At 41.9% G+C, this 16,264-nt stretch overlaps 1 protein-coding gene across 1 annotated transcript; it reads right to left on the reverse strand.

The window, feature by feature from the left end:
- Nucleotides 1–677: 677 nt before the first annotated feature.
- LOC309368089 (uncharacterized protein) lies at nt 678–14,034 on the reverse strand. The gene is made up of 6 exons (XM_081907905.1): nt 13,913–14,034; nt 12,488–12,763; nt 8,375–8,629; nt 5,659–5,796; nt 3,949–4,068; nt 678–3,201 (listed from the first exon to the last, which is right to left on the reverse strand). The coding sequence occupies exons 1-6, from the start codon at nt 13,971–13,973 to the stop codon at nt 3,017–3,019; spliced, it is 1,035 nt and encodes a 344-aa protein (XP_081764031.1). The 5' UTR covers nt 13,974–14,034; the 3' UTR covers nt 678–3,016.
- Nucleotides 14,035–16,264: the final 2,230 nt, after the last annotated feature.

Below are 16,264 nucleotides of genomic sequence, written 5' to 3' on the forward strand. Positions count from 1 at the left end.
AGCTATTTTATGGCTGTCTACACGTCTTCTCTAATGCTGTAAACATGCAGCTTCCTACACATGAAGCAAAGTGGGATTCTAGAAGATCCTGTACGTTAGACTAGTACGAAGCTCAAGAGGCCTGTCAAGTAACGTGTGCCTAGTCCTAGGACAGTCACCACCACAGTCACATCATGGATGGCAGATAAAGACATTAGGGGGATGGACAAGCAGGGTGCAAGTGGTACAAAACATCAGCAGATAAGGGGGCTACTCTGATGTGCTGCAACCGAGCAATCTTCTCAGAAGGGGTAGAGGAGGGGGCCTGTACATCTGGGCCCCTGGCTTGGGAATCAATGGTAAAGACACAGTAAACCATTTGGCTGGCACACGAGAAATACTAGCCTAGTCCCAGCCTTTTACTTTAAGTCTTAGAATCTCCCAGAGCATCTTTCTTTCAACCTTGGCCTCTAATGCAATATCACCTTCACAAGTGGGTTGGGTTTTTTTTTTTAAGCCCAATAGTTAACTTAAAGCAATTTCACTTTATTCTAGATACTGTTGAACTCTGTACCCTAGCATGCTCTGCAGGAAGAAAGCCCATACGCCTTTCTCCTAGGAATCACAAGGCCAAACATCATATCAATGACATCCATGCTCATATGACATTCAGACACCATGGTGAGTTTTTTAAAAGCTTTTAATTTTATTTTAAGGAAAGCGTTGTCCCCAGAATCTAACTGCAAATTCTAAAGACTTTTTATGCACAAGGCTTAAAGCAGGGCATGCGTCAGTCAGGCTTGTGAATGTAAAGTCTATGATGCCTATTTGTGTCATATGTGCATCTTTTCTGCATTATCAAACATAGCTATAAATGGCAGGAGAGGCTGGAACACAAGCAAAGTTTCAACTTTGATAACAGCCTAAAACAATGTGACTTATTGCTTAGTAAACATACCTGGGACACGTGCTGCACATCTAATTTACAAGGCCTATATAAGCCACAAAGATAGGATAAGAAGCCTGGAAATCATGTGTTAGATCTGAGTTCTAAAATAGAATAATTCAAAACATTTGTGTAAAAATGGTCTCATCAGATAGCAGTAGCTGGATGTTCATGGCTCCTGGCAGTGGCAGTATTGGTAAGAGGGTTTTTTCCAGTAAATGAGACATGACTCTGAAATTAATTCTAACGCAACTCAGTTCTGTAGCCATAGAGTGGGTTTAGTCATCAGCATTTAATATTTATAAAAGGGTCCACACTGAACAAGGAGCTGTACGTCAAAACAAATGCATAACAAGTCCCAGCCAGGAGTTCACGATCTAATAATAGCTAGTGATGCTTAGAAGCAGAGACTGGCTCGTTTAGTTAAGGACTGACTTCTTTTCAAAGGCAATGGAATGTCACCCAAAGCCAGTACTACTGACACACACATGCTGCAATATTATACAAACTTACCTAGTCATAAACCTTGCTTCTGAGTACACATGAATGGAACTGTAGTGCCATTTTCTTTAGTCTTCACCAATCTCTGAAACATTCTCAGGGCCATCCTATACATGTCTACTCAGAAGTAAGTCCCCAAGGCCATTTACTTCAAGGAGTGCTGCTACCTCAGGGTATGTTCATATAGGGAGCAAATAATGTCCCCCTTAGAAGTTTCTAGAACTTAATCCTAAAGCCTACCTGCAGAGTATATGCCCAATTAAAGACAGCAGAGTGGCTTGCAGTGTTTCAGGCAGCGGCAGCAAAGCCTTTCTATCTAACTAAGGGCCCAAAATAGCAACACCACAAGAAAAGAGCACCTGGAGAATCCCTCAAATTCTCCAGCCTTTCATCTGAAATAAGATGCAAGCACATCCACACAAAGGCAAGATGCAGGCAAGGAAAGAAATGGAACACCTGCTGCAAATTACAAAGAAGATATATGTGAACTGCTTGGAACACTCAAGAAAGCACAATGCGTATACAGAGAATTATCAAATTGCTTAGGCCAGTAGTCAATTTATGTTTAAAACTCCATCACAAATATAAAAACAAAATGCTGTTTCTGTGCTTCCTATTAGTCACAAACTGTGCACTGGAGCAGCTTCTTCAACCTTGTGCTCCTAGCTGTTGTTGGGACTGCAGCTCCTACCATTCATGACCATGGCTGGAGGTTATGGAAGCTGTAGTCCAACAACATCTGGATATCCAAGGTTGGAGCTGGAACATGTGCTGGGAAGCATTTTTGCATCATTCCTTTCAAAGGGGCATACAGCAGTGGGCACAGAGATCCCTACTTTCTGCTAAAAGGTAGCTGGATGGAACAAAAAATATTTAGAAATGGAAGCTCGGAGTGTCAGAACTTGCTCCAGAAGGGGATGAGGTTGGGCATCTCTTTGGGCCTGTAAAGTGACAAAGGGTCCACTGTCCAAACAGTGCCACTGACCTCACTTTCCACGTTCTCTGTTTTCGTGCCTCACCTCTTCCAGGTAAAGGAATTCTGTAGATACCCTCCTTGAGGGTCCCTGAAATCCATGAGCCAACATCAGTTCATATAAACACCCAGCGCAATGAATAGGACTGTTTTTGACCACAAGAATCTGCGAAAGCTACTGTGATATAATTCCAAACATCCCAGTACAGAACTCAACACTTTTTCTGGAACTTTTAGGGAATTTCTGGCCCCATTCCAGTATAAAATGTGTACTTTGGGACTCCTGTATGGTATTTTGCCTGTGCCTTGATAGAACCAAAAATATTGGGGTTTTGAGAAGCCTGAAAATTGTCATAGAAACAGGAAAAATTAATCAGATTGTTAGAAGGTTAAAGGTCTTGCACGTAGATCTGTCATATTTAATTTGAAATCTAATTGCTACATGGAGCAAGGATTCCACATTGGCCCATGAGGACTATTTTTAGGTGGGTTTGTAGATTTGGCTAACTGTAGGCAGGTGTTTTTTTAAAGGACACTATTATTATGGATATAACATCATGGAATGAAGAAACACCAATTCCCAAGACTGTAGGAAGGGTTAAAGGGAACACATCTGATCAAGCATCAATAGGATCAGGGAAGCAATCATCCACCGTTTCCAGGGCTTCAGTGTCAACCATGACTTCTCGAAATGCTGTTTCAACATCTTCCTCTGTTTTAGTCTCCAGTGCCAGCTTAGGTTGAAGTGTAGGATTTGGATCTGTCTTGTGCTCTGGTTTAAAACTCTCACAGGTCTCAGGACCTTTAAAGGAAGTACAAGTTAGAATGTGCTATAAAAATGAATTAACATAGTCTCGGACCTCAATCTTTACTATAATCTTCAACAAAGTCTTCATCTCAGCTTTCCTTTTGCTGTTATCTTTTTAAATTTTTGATTTATAGATTTATATCCCATCATCTAAACAGAAACCTCACAAGGCAGTACATGACGTGTATCAGTCAAACAACTAAATCATCATCATCAAATAAGAATGTAAGAAGAGTTCACTGGATCAGACCAAAGGCCCATCTTGTCTAGCATCCTGTTCTCACAGTGGCCAACCAGATGCCTGAGGAAAACCCACAAGCAAGATCCAAGCACCAAAGTACTTGTCCCACATCATTTAAAACGTAAACAATAACACTAAAGCAATACAACCAAGTGAATGGTTGACAAATATATTGAAACAGCCATCAGTCTCAGTAAAACCTTATAACTACAACACAATCACAATAAAACATCTCACAAAACTTCGTCCAATTGAAATCATTATGGAAGAGCCCCAGTGTACAAGCGATTATTGTGGAGGAACTCTGTATGATTCCATTTGGCCATGTGGGGGCTACTCTACATGTTACTCTACTGTTTTGTGGAATGGCCACCACACAAAAATTGTTGCATGTGGCTTTTAGAGGGTCACCATTTCTGCATCCCTGAACTACACAAATACATTTATTCCCACACAGCTTTGCTCTTTAATAACAACAACAATGATATAACTGTACCTACCAGGATTGGGGGTGCTGGCAACAAGGGCATCTGTGGTTTCACAGGGGTCTCCATTAGGAGGACTCTTTGGTTCTTCACTGGAAATGGCAGACAGGGTTATCCCCTCATCCTTTTCATCTTCTGTTGGAAAGCATAATGAGAGACTGAAAGGGGGCAAATCAATTAATCAATTAATATGGGTGAGGTGGAGTTTCGGCTTTGTGGGTATTCCTTCACCAGTGCTAATTGCTGTCTACTAAACTGTACCTGGTCTCTCCATAAAAAACCCAAAGCACCCCTAAAAAAATTTCCCTGTACAATTGCCATGCTTCATAGAGCAAAATAGCAGGTGCCCTATTTTACATCAGAGGTGGCTAACCTGTGGCCCTCTACTGGATGACATCTCATCCAAGAGAACATTGGCCAGCCAGGCCGAGGCTTTGGGGAGCTGAAGTTCAGCAACATCTGGAGGGTCACAGGATCCCTGCTTTCACCTGTGCATTTGTTTAGGATTGAGGAATTGTTCACATGTAACTAAACTGTTGATTATTTTTATGAGGATGAGCCAGTAAAGGGCACTAAGAGAATAAGAATTATAGGCAAAGAGGAGGAGAAAACTGCAAAAATGCATACAGTGAATAGTGGGTATAAGCAGTTTAATTCCAACTTGTATTAACTCTAGGTAAAGAAGGGCAAGGTCTCCAGATGGTCTCCTGATGCCCCTTTGGAATAAGATCAGTAGGTCTGGATTTTTTCCCATGGGGATTCTCCTAAACTTCAAGGACAAATTGTGGAACAGGGGCCTCTTGTTCTGGTGATGCCAGAACCGAGTTCTTGCCAGAGGCCTAATCATGCAAGGAGACCTACAAAATGTGACACCTTGATGTCAACATCACCAGCATCATGATTTGTGGTGCCTGTAGGCAAAACCTATCATGTCGAAGCCTCTGTATCCCTTCTGTTCCCATGGCATATTATGAGACCTTTCTAGTTGCATCAACCTACATTAAGAGGAGTGTAAGGAGTTAGGGTGAAGGATTTTGAAGAAATATCAGGTAGGCTTGCTAAGAAATTTGGAAAATAGATCCCATGGTGCAGGGTCCCTTCTAACAGTTCTATGATGTTATGTGCCGAAGGAGCTGCATACCTAAAAGATAGGTTAGGATCATATGAATAAAATCAGCTAAATGATCCTTGGTCCCTAAAACAAGAATGATGTAACCTTATGAGAAATATACCTTTGCAGAAATGCAGTCAAGTGTAAAACCTAAGAGGCAGGCTGGGATATGGGCAAAGGAGCAATGGAAAGTAAATATGAGCTTTATTCTGGCTGGTTGCAAAATCCGCCTAACTTCAGAATTGTCACTTTTGTTACAGAGTGTAAGCAACTGCAGTTATAGGAGGAGCTTAGATTCATCTACAACAGGCATCCCCAAACTCGGCTATCCAGCTGTTTTGGGACTACAATACCCATCATCCATGACCACTGATCCTGTTAGCTTGGGATGATGGGAGTTGTAGTCCCAAAACAGCTGGAGGGCTGAGTCTGGGGATGCCTAATCTACAATAACCTATTTTTTTAAAGACTGTAACTGTGGTTACAGGCCCATGCATTGCTTACTTGGGGAGTAAATGCCACTGGACTTAGTAGATTTCACTTCTACGTAAACATGCAATAGGATTGTACTGCAAAATACAATGCAAAAAAGAAGAGGGGAAACTGCTACTCACCCGCAGGCACTGGAGTGAAATGATGCTTGCTTTTCATGCAGCAGCATGTGATCAGTGAGGCAATAATGGCCAGAAGGAGAGCACCCCCTCCACACGCTACCATAATATACAGGAAGTGTGGGTGCTGCAGCAGATCTCCTGATTGAAAGAAACAACGTTGTTCTTAAGCAGTAAAGAAACAGGAGCAATCTAAAGACAGGACTCAGGGTCACCACAATGTTAAAGGTGTCTTTGCCTATAATATGCAAGGTGTGTGATTTTTTTAATGCAAATAATGTTGGTGGGGAGAAGACCACTGTTAGTTAGTAGAATCCTACCAGGCATGGAGAAGTTATGTAAGGATGCTTCTAGACTGCTACTATTTGGGGGTGGCAAATTTAGGTTGCAGTCACACCCATATCATACATTTAAAGCACATCTAAAGTGTATGACTTCCCCACAAAGAAGCCTGTAAATAGTATTTTGTTAAGGGTGCTTTAAATCACTGGTCTTCGGCTGATGGGGAATGAGCTACCCTTTGATCCTTCACCCCTCATTTTACTTGAAATAAAATTTACTTACAAAAGAACATGATTCACTCTGCCTCCTACTTCACTTAGATCAAACTTTAAAAACCCCACTTAAGGCTAGAAACATTCCATTGATACATAATACAGTAATCCACTTTATAGCCTTGTATGCTTTGCTTCCATTTTATATTTTAGCTCCTAGGAATTGAAGTGGCTTTTAGTCACTAATATTTACATTTTTATTATTAAAAAATATTTTTATCCCCACTACCACTGCTTTTGGAAGCCAAAAGGTTCCTGGGCTCATTCTGAATTACAGAGTGCCAATGGGATTTTCCAGACCTGGTCCACTCAGTGTGGATTGCCTGCTGTACCCCACCTATCTAGTTGTAACAGGGCCAGCCCTTCCATGAGGCAACACAATTTAAGTATCAACAAAGGGCAACAACTTATTAGTTATTTAATTTGTTGTCATTGTAGTTTTTACAGAGGGATTCTGGGGTTTTCTGTCTCAGGTGACAGGATAACTTGGATGGATGGCCTTGGGGATTATGTACCTTGACTTGGCAGGAATTCCTGGCACCATTTCCTGGTCAGCTGCAGACAGGAAAATGTGTTGTGCTGACCCAAATAGGTAGGAATGATCCTCCTTTGTTATGTAAATTCAAGAAAATTCAAGAAATTCTTCATAAATTCTTCATAAATTTTCTCCATAAATTCAAGAAAAAGGAGGGTCCAGAACAAAAGACCCAGCGCTCAAACCTCCTCAGCCATGGAGCATAGGGGATATCATCATGAGATGCATAGAAACTTATTCAGACAGACATGCAGTGCCCATTTTAAACCTTCATCGCATGAGGAGGCCACTGTTTGCTGATTCTTGCGGCTGCTGCTACATCTCTCTAGGTCCGTAAAGGTTGGAGAGTGCAGAAATAGTTCCCTGTGACTGAGGGGATTGAACTGCACAGTTACTGCACCATAAATATCACAGCCACGCATGACTGCTTGCAGTTAGCAGTATGTGAGCAACCCATTGACTGCAATCCATTCAAAACATTCAGGGGGCAATAGATATCCAATAAATTGCATTCTTTGTTTGCTTGTTTTTAACTGCCTGGTCCAGGACATAGACATTAAAAAGCAAAATACATTGCCAAAATGATGAATGATTTACCCTAACCATGAATGTCAGGAAAAGGAGATTTTATTGTGAGCTACTAATATTTCTGGTTATTTTGCAATGAATGTCAGGTAAAGGAGATTTTATTGTGAGCTACTAATATTTCTGGTTATTTTGCAATGAATATCTAGGCAAGAATCACAAGGTGGGGCCAAAATGGAAGCTGAGCCTTGGAGCATTCAGCTAATTATGCTGAGGACTGCTGTGTCAGTTGTGGTGCTGGTAACAGAAAGATTATTACATCAGTTTCAGATGTGTCTCAGTGACTTTTTAATGCTGACAGGCCTATGCTGTCTAAAATGTTCCTTCAGCAGCCAGTCATTTTAATGATTGCTTTGCATTGCTTTTATTTTACTTTTATTTTGTCATACACTGCCCTGATGTTTGTGAGATGGAAACGTCTGTGTGTGTGTGTGTATTTTTGACATACATATTCAAATATGTTGTAAGATGTATTCAGACATGTTTTTCCCACTTTAACATTTTCATTGAGTTTTCCAATATACAGAGGAACAAGAAAAAAATAAAAAGTCCCCCCCCCCAAAAAAAAATCATCACAGAAGAAAAAATGAGAATGCTGTATGGAACAAAGTAAATAACAAACCATCATTTTTCAAAGGGCCTTTCACCAAAAGTCTTTAAAATAAGCATGAAAAGGGGAAGAAATACCCTCCCTTGTGTGTCTGTTAATTATATATTAAGGTCCAGAAATTAAATTTACAAAATCCCAATATCTGCATATGTCCATGTTCTTTCAATTTTGTGTATAATATAAAGTCATTCCACATGGCAAAGTAATGGTCACTAGTGATTTGGCCTCCCATTAGCCCCTGTCAGCATGGCCAAAGGTCAGGGATTATGGAAGGAGTTGTCCAACAATGTCTAGAGAGCACCCAGTAGGCAGGGGGCTGCTCCATGAATGAAGGAAAATGATTTTGTGTTGGTGAGTCAGAGAGACAGATTTGCTGATATATAAATTCAAATAACACTTTGAACACCCATAAAAAGAAGGTAAAATATAACTTACGATCGTTACCACCATTACATGACAGCTCAATGGAGGAGCTGCTGCAAGAGTTTCTTCTATGGCAAGCGAGCTTTCCCTGTACCCCTTTCCCCAAAATAATGCTCTTGCCACCATCTTTCTCACAAGCATCAACATCATTTATTCTTCTCCCATTCCGAGTCCAGTAAACTCCATCATTGAATTGACCATCTGCTTCACAGGACAAATTTGCTCTTCCATCAGGTAGACAATTGATATAAACAGCTGGAGGCTTCTCTAGGTAGTGGATAGAGAACAACAAAACAGAGAGAAAAATGTTACCATGACAGGACAGTTGGAACCATCATCTGAAACTTTCGTTTTTTTCATTTAATCCCCTATTACCTCCTTCAACTATATATAACATTCAATGGATCCTAATGGATTTTTCCTGCTGTTTGCTTCCGGAGAAATTGAAAGCTCCTCATGGTCCTTGTAAACAGACCTGCTCCTCTACTAAAATTTACCATCTTCTAAATTGGGATTCCAGGAATCTTCAAAAGCAAATCACATGGACTGCAGGTTCCTATTCACTTTGTTTTTAGGGGTACCAGCCCAAGGGCAGGTAATTAAGGTGCGATCCTGTATTGAAAATATAGCACAGAGGACGAGCACACTTATGTTACTTCAATCTGTTGCCATGCCCATGTCAATCAAACTGCCTTGCCAAACCCTCAACTTCAATATGTGTTCACCATCAACTTCATCATGTCAGAAGCCACTAATGGTTGTGTGAAGTTGGTTCATATTAGCTCCAGTCCAAAGAATGTGAGTCCTCTTGTGACTTGTTGAATTCAAGCATACTGGAAAAAGATGGGGTGGTTTTGTTGTTGTTGTTGTTGTTTTCCAGATCAAAACAAATATATGGAAAATCTGGGTCACAATATAGAAGCTTGGCAAAGGAATATTTCTGGCAAAAACATTCCCATACAAAATGTGATTCTTGCAATTCAAGCATGCATTTGAAGTAATGAAGGAATTGATGTTTCCTTCTCCCTCTTTGGCAAGTTGTATCTTTGCTATTTAAATCCCACTTACGTGTGTATCCAAAGCACCGTTGCCTTTGCTACAGCATTTGCAGTTCTGCCTGTTTGCCTTTGGGTGGCACTTAAGAGTAATGTACTTAAACACTTGAATCATAAATGCATACCTTTCTTATGGCACTTTCTTCTGTTTTAACAAACTGATCTGAGCGCGTGCAGAGCCGTCGTGTGCTTTTATTACACTAACCCGAATAAATTAGCTCCCTCCTTTAACCTGTTGTATACCAACCCACATCTTTGAACGAAAACCTACACTCCCATTGATCAAACCCTGTTTAAAAGGGATATGGTAATTGTGATATTTTCCCAGTGCAGTGCTTTAAGGTTACGAAATTAGAAGGCATCCTTCTATGATAACAGCTTTAATATTTTTATTCTTGAAATATATGGTACTACCTTGACTATAGCCTCAAATTTGAATTATGGATGGAAACGTTTTCACAGATCATTTTAGGTATCCCAACTGACAAATCAATTGCCCAACAGCCCAGCCCTACTGAGTTCAGGGAAGGGGGTGGTCTTAGTCCCAGGTAAGGATATCTAAGATTGCAGCATTAATGTTGGAAAGAGCCTTTGCATCACTGTAGCTCTTTGTCCGTAAAGGGTTTACTTGTTTTCTGCTCGTTGTGCAGCTGTTAAAAGCCAAGGATCCTCTGTCCATACAGTATGGAGAACATACCCTCCAACATTCCTCAGATGAAAATAGGGACATTTCTCATTTGCCCTCCTCGACCTCCCATTTTTGGACCCCCCCCCCAGCAGAGATTTCCTATCAGAAGAAGGGCAAAAGGGAGCCCATGGAGGGGACAAGCACCAGCTCCTCCTCCTCACGCTTGATGAATGCAACACTGACAGGGGAAATATGGACATTCTGGGAACAAATCAGAAGTTGGGATGTCTTTCTGAACTCCAGGGCTATCCCTGGAAAATCTAGACACTTGGAGGGTATGCGAGAACCTCAGAGTACAGTGGTACCTCTAGTTATGAACTTAATTCATTCTGGAAGTCCGTTCTTAACCTGAAACTGTTCTTAACCAGAGGCGTGCTTTCGCTAATGTGGCCTCTTGCTGCCGCTGCGCTGCCAGCATACAATTTCCGTTCTCATCCTGGGGCAAAGTTCTCAACTTGAGGTAACTCTTCCAGGTTAGCAGCGTCTGTCAGGTGGTGGTAGTTATGTATGACAGCTGAGTGTGAGAGGTCTATTGGCCTCTAGAATAGTCTCCAACTGCCCCCAAAATGCCAGGACTGTCATGAAAACCCTTAAGCCATCACAGCTTCTCACTTTGTCACGTCGAGTCCCGAATTCCCCTCTTTATTGAGCTACACTAACTGGAAATGGCTTCACGTTGGCGGAAGCAAGAGGAAGAGAGAGTTGCCAACTGAGTCACTTTCTCCTCCTCCTCCTCCTCCTCTGCTGCCATGTCCTTTGCCACTGGGAGTTGGAGAAAATGGAGTAGAGTAAGAGGGAAGAGTCTTGTGCCAGGTCCAGGTGAGGGAGCCAGGTAGGTCGGCTGGCTAGCTGGTTGAGGAGCAGTAGCAGGAAGAGGAGGAAGGAGGGAGGCAATGGAGATGACAACGGCAATGTCACTGCCATCCCTGCCCTGGGAGGTTGTGACTCTCAGCCTGGCAGGCCCCCAGTCACCCATCCAGCCAGCCAGCCAGAATAAAAACAAGGAGAAAGTGTCAAGCCTGAAGAGAAGGTGGAGGCTGAAGGAGACCCTGGGCAGGAGTGGGCCCTGGGGGGCGGGTGTGCAGCTGGCGGTGTACAGGCAGCCCTGTGCAAGGCTGGAGCTTCAGGAGTGGGGGCAAGGAGATTATTGGGGTGAGGTGGGTCCTGGAGCTAGGTGGGTTTCAAGTGAGGTTGTCTGTCTCATGGAAAACTTTACTAAGAAATCTTAACCTGCACAAAACAAAAACATCCTCCCCCTCCCCAGCAGTGATATTGAAGTATAGTGGTACCTCAGGTTACATACGCTTCAGGTTACATACGCTTCAGGTTACAGACTCTGCTAACCCAGAAATAGTCCCTCGGGTTAAGAACTTTGCTTCAGGATGAGAACAGAAATCATGCTCCAGCGACGTGGCGGCAGCAGGAGGCCACATTAACTAAAGTGGTGCTTCAGGTTAAGAACAGTTTCAGGTTAAGAACAGACCTCCAGAATGAATTAAGTACTTAACCCGAGGTACCACTGTAAAATAGAATGCCTCATTTTATCTGAGGCATGCTGGAGGGTACGCTTTAGTCATTAGGCTGTGACTCTCCAAGTATTGCTGGACAACAGCTGCCATCATATATGTTTTTGGCCCTCTAACATAAGCTGGAGGGTCACAGATTCCCCATCTGTGTTTTAGGGTAAAGGGTTTAGAGAGTTTAAGCTTTAATTAAAGTGCACTTATTTGTGGATCACAAACTAAGGCTGCATGCTTCCTTGGAAATAACTCCCATTGAACACCGTCACCTATTTTCTGAGTGAGTATGCTTAGGATCACATAGTGCGTTTGAAGCTGAACCAGCAATTAATCAACCTCTTAGATTTTGCCATTGTCGATTCCAAAATGAGGATGCTGACCACAAGGAATGGATAGAATGATGTCAATTTCAGTTTCTCTCAGCTACTCGTTTTTCCCATCTTAAATTTAGTGCTCTATATTTCCACATCAGTTTGCCAAAGCTTTCCGAAAAGTCCTCATGAAAATCGATTGGCATGTTGATACAAATTTCTCTTTGGGGTAAGGAATTTCTGCAAGCAATTTCCCCTGATATGCCCAGTTTTGCAAAGCAATTTCTCTGAACACAGAATAGTTTTGTATGTTGATTTCACTAAGATATGAATATATTCTAGTATATGCACTTTTGTGCATATACTACCTGGCTGGAGAACGGCTAAGCTGCAAAATAAAAATAAGTGCAGGTTTTGAAGGATGTCTGTGTTTCGATTCATGCATTGTTTCAGAAAGTGCGGATTCGGTATAAAACGCAAACAGGTATTGGATGCAAATGAAATCAGTTCCCATGAGAACTGATTCCAATTTATCCCCCATCCCTACTTACCACACACTTTGAGCAAGAAAACTTCGCTGTCGTTTCCAAAAGCAAATGTATATTTCCCCTCATCGTTTTCTGATAAATCCGTCATCTCTACAATCCCGTTCCTCAGGCACAGCCTTTTGTCACAGTCATTGCAACAGTCCATCGTAAAATTCTCCGGCTTAGAACAGTTCGTTTCTTTCATTACTAGGATGCCACTTCGATTTTTAATTTCCAAAGGAAAGGAAACATTGCCACCAGCGTCGCCAAAAAGCTGTTTGAGGTCCATACAAGTCACACCTGCAACAGTAATAAAAGATTTAAGTAGATTTTTTTTTTAAAGCAGTTTATAAAAACTATTAAATAAATAAATACATATTGGAAACCACAGTAAGTCTAATCAAAGAGGTAAGACTGTGGTCACAGAAAAAGATGAGCAACCTCTCAGTCGAAGAAAACATATGAGAACTGTATTTTTCGGGTTTTTCCCCTTTTGAGCTCATAGCTTCATGTTATCTGAGTGAAAAGTGGGATGGAATCAACTCAATATTGGTTACTAAGACTGAAAGCCTTAATTCATGAAATAGTGCAATTCATAATTTTATATGAGTGCTGATCCTTTTGAAGGATACTTGATGAGCCACTGCTGTAAATAAATGACCTAAATGTAGCTTTTAATTCAGGTATCATTTAATATATTTTTACAAGAAAGTATGTGGTTTGTCGGTTAAATAAGTGTTGTTTTTCATGTAGCTTAAACTGTCGCCCATAGTGTGTATGTATTTGAATTCATTACTCATTGGCCTCAAAAAACGTTAAATGACTTCATATGGTCCACAGATTTATACTGAGTACACCATAGAATGTTTAGAAATGGAAATAATCACCATCTACTTAGTAGTTTAAGGGGGAAAAGAATCTAAGCAGTGTTTGCAAAACTGGATGAATTCAGGCTAGTTACTTTCCCTCACTGCAATTCACTGTCTCCAAAATTATGCACAGATATTGAAAAGGACTTGGAGTATTGTTTTCAAAAGGATTTTAAACTGGAAACCTATGTACATCAGACTTGATTTTGAGATGTTTTCATCAAGTATTCTAAATTATTTGTTCAAGGTCACGCCGAGAGACAATAAAAGAATCCCAGAATCATTGTGTTGACCACCACCCCACACGAAAAACCTCGCAACCTCTTATTTCTCTTGCATTTACAAATGCAGTACATCAGGCGACATGGTTGCAATTAGTTTATGAGAAAATCTGTCTTACTTTGGAGTGACTGTCCATTTTCATGCTTTGGCGGTTATGACACCAGCATTTCCCTGAGTCCCGTAGACTAGCCTCCCTTTAAAGGAGAGGGGTGGCGGGGGTGAAATCTGAACGAAGAGGATCATTTCTGCTCACCTAGGCAAAGCAATGCCAATTTGATAAAAGAAAATTCCCACTTACCATCAGAAATGGTCAGAATCACCAGCACGCATGGCAAGGGAAAAGAAAAGCGGAAATCCATTTTAAGCACCTTCTTGCATCGTGTGCTGAGAAGAGGATCTGGCTTTGCTGTTAAACTAACGCACTAGTCAGGAAATGATGTCAGAAGCAGGAATTTAAAAAAAGAGAAGAAGAAGAGCATATACTGGAGGGGTGCAAGACTAATGTACAGTCAAAACAAAGCAGAAGGCTGTTTGGTTGACTGACCTCATGCTTTAGCCACATCACCTTGATGATCTATTTCTATGGCCCTGTATGCAGGAACTGGGGTGTGTAAGAATAAGATTCAGAAGGAGGGGTGAAATAGTGCTCTAAGCAAGCCCATCAGAGCCAACAGGACAGAGCTAGCAAGAATCCCAAGCAAATCCTGATATTGTACCACTTTTTCCTATTCATTGAAGCCTTTGCTGACTGATATAAACACGGGAGTGCAAAATGCAAGGCAACATAAACGATCTAATCCCACTAACAGTAATAATACTGAGTTGTATTCAACTACTGTATGTCATACGCAGAGGATGCCCACTGAAATCAACTAACTTTTACCCAGAGTAGACCCATTGAAATGAATGGCCCTAAAGAAGTTAGGACCATTCATTTCAATGGCTCCACTCTGGGCTGGCGAGGTGAATCCTGCCCAACAGAACAAGCTAGATTCAACCCACTGAAGTGGATTCAGACCAAAAGCTGCAGCACATATCGGTAGTGTTTGTGTATGTAATTACTCTATATGCTTTGAGCATCAATGATAGCTCAAAGAATTCTGTACCTTTGTGGATGGAACCAGCAGGACAAGCCCCAAAAGCATGAGGTCTTTTTTCTGATGACAAATATTCAACCATGAATGAACTGTGCTGTATATGAAATTAATCCAAAACTTTGGCCAATTTAGAAAAGATACAAATATGGCGCTGTATGTTAACTCAATTTGATACAGCAGCAGTATAGTACAGTGGTACCTCGGGTTCATTCGTTCCGGAGGTCTGTTCTTAACCTGAAACTGTTCTTAACCAGAAACACCACTTTAGCTAATGGGGCCTCCAGCTGCCGCTGCACCACCGGAGCACGATTTCTGTTCTTATCCTGAAGCAAATTTCTTAACCCGAGGTACTATTTCTGGGTTAGTGGAGTCTGTAACCTGAAGCACCTGCAACCTGAAGCGTATGTAACCCGAGATACCACTGTAGTTGTAGCATACATGTCGCTGTGGAAGATTATCCTGTTGCAAATACCTCTGATAATACTTTGCAGATACTCACATATGCCTCAGTTGAGAGGGTCACAGTAATGGCCCCATACGTGTGTGCAATGCATGTGTTATTCCCCACCAGAAAAGTGCACTCTCACAAGAATGGCCAGGCCCAGCTTCACAGTCGGCATTCTAGAGAATTCTCCCCACCCCCACCCGCCAAAAGCTACCAAACTCTGTCTCTACAGGGTTGGCTGAAGGTCAGGATAACTATTCTGTCTCTACCACACGCACATACAGTGGGACGGGGGGAGGGGAACCTTGCTGTGATCTAAGATGCGACAAAAATAGCCTTCTGTGAGAAAGGCAGTGATCTGAAACTTCAGACATCTGCAGGCCAGTGGAGAGAGAGAGAAAAGACATCTGCAATTAAGAAGTCACCCATGGGTGCACTTGCCCTTTATATATATTTTTAGACCAGAACCGTGCAACTGCAACCTATACGTAGACCCCACCATCCTGCCCTAAGTGAATGCACTTGATTGGGGAAAGGATCTATATTGCATCCAATAATAATTCTGGAAAGCAACAGAGGAATGAGGAAGAAACCAGCTCTCACCATTTTGGGAGCATCAATTTTAGGCTACTATTTTTTCCTGGTCATTTCAATGTGTTCAATATACATTTTATTCATGTTGCAAGTCAGATGCTAAGTTGGCACTTTCTCTCTCTGAACTTTCACTTTCTCTGTCCTGGTTCTAGACTTGCCTGGTCTTCTTCCTTAATTTCCTCCCATGGCCCGAACATATCAGTCTACATATGAATTTCCGCCTTCCTGGGATTGTCTCATCCTGGCATTCTTTACAGCCTGACTCCTGCCCGGCATCCCTTTGCAGAGGAATCAGGGGAAGAACCTTGAGAAGGGGATGCCGAGTGAGGGGTGGAGCAAGGGCGAGTCTCCAGCCAGGATTTGAGGGATACCCATTGCCCTCTGGTGAGCTTCCGTAGCAGTGGTAGCAGGCAGCACCAATGCTCCAAAAAGCATTGGGTGGGAGCTCCCAGAGCGGTGCAGTGTTTTCCCACGATGCTGCCAGCGTGATGCTACACTAGCTTTGCAGAAAACT

This window comes from Podarcis melisellensis (genome assembly GCF_964234715.1).
Source record: "Podarcis melisellensis genome assembly, chromosome: 4".
In the NCBI taxonomy this organism is placed as follows: Eukaryota; Metazoa; Chordata; class Lepidosauria; order Squamata; family Lacertidae; genus Podarcis; species Podarcis melisellensis.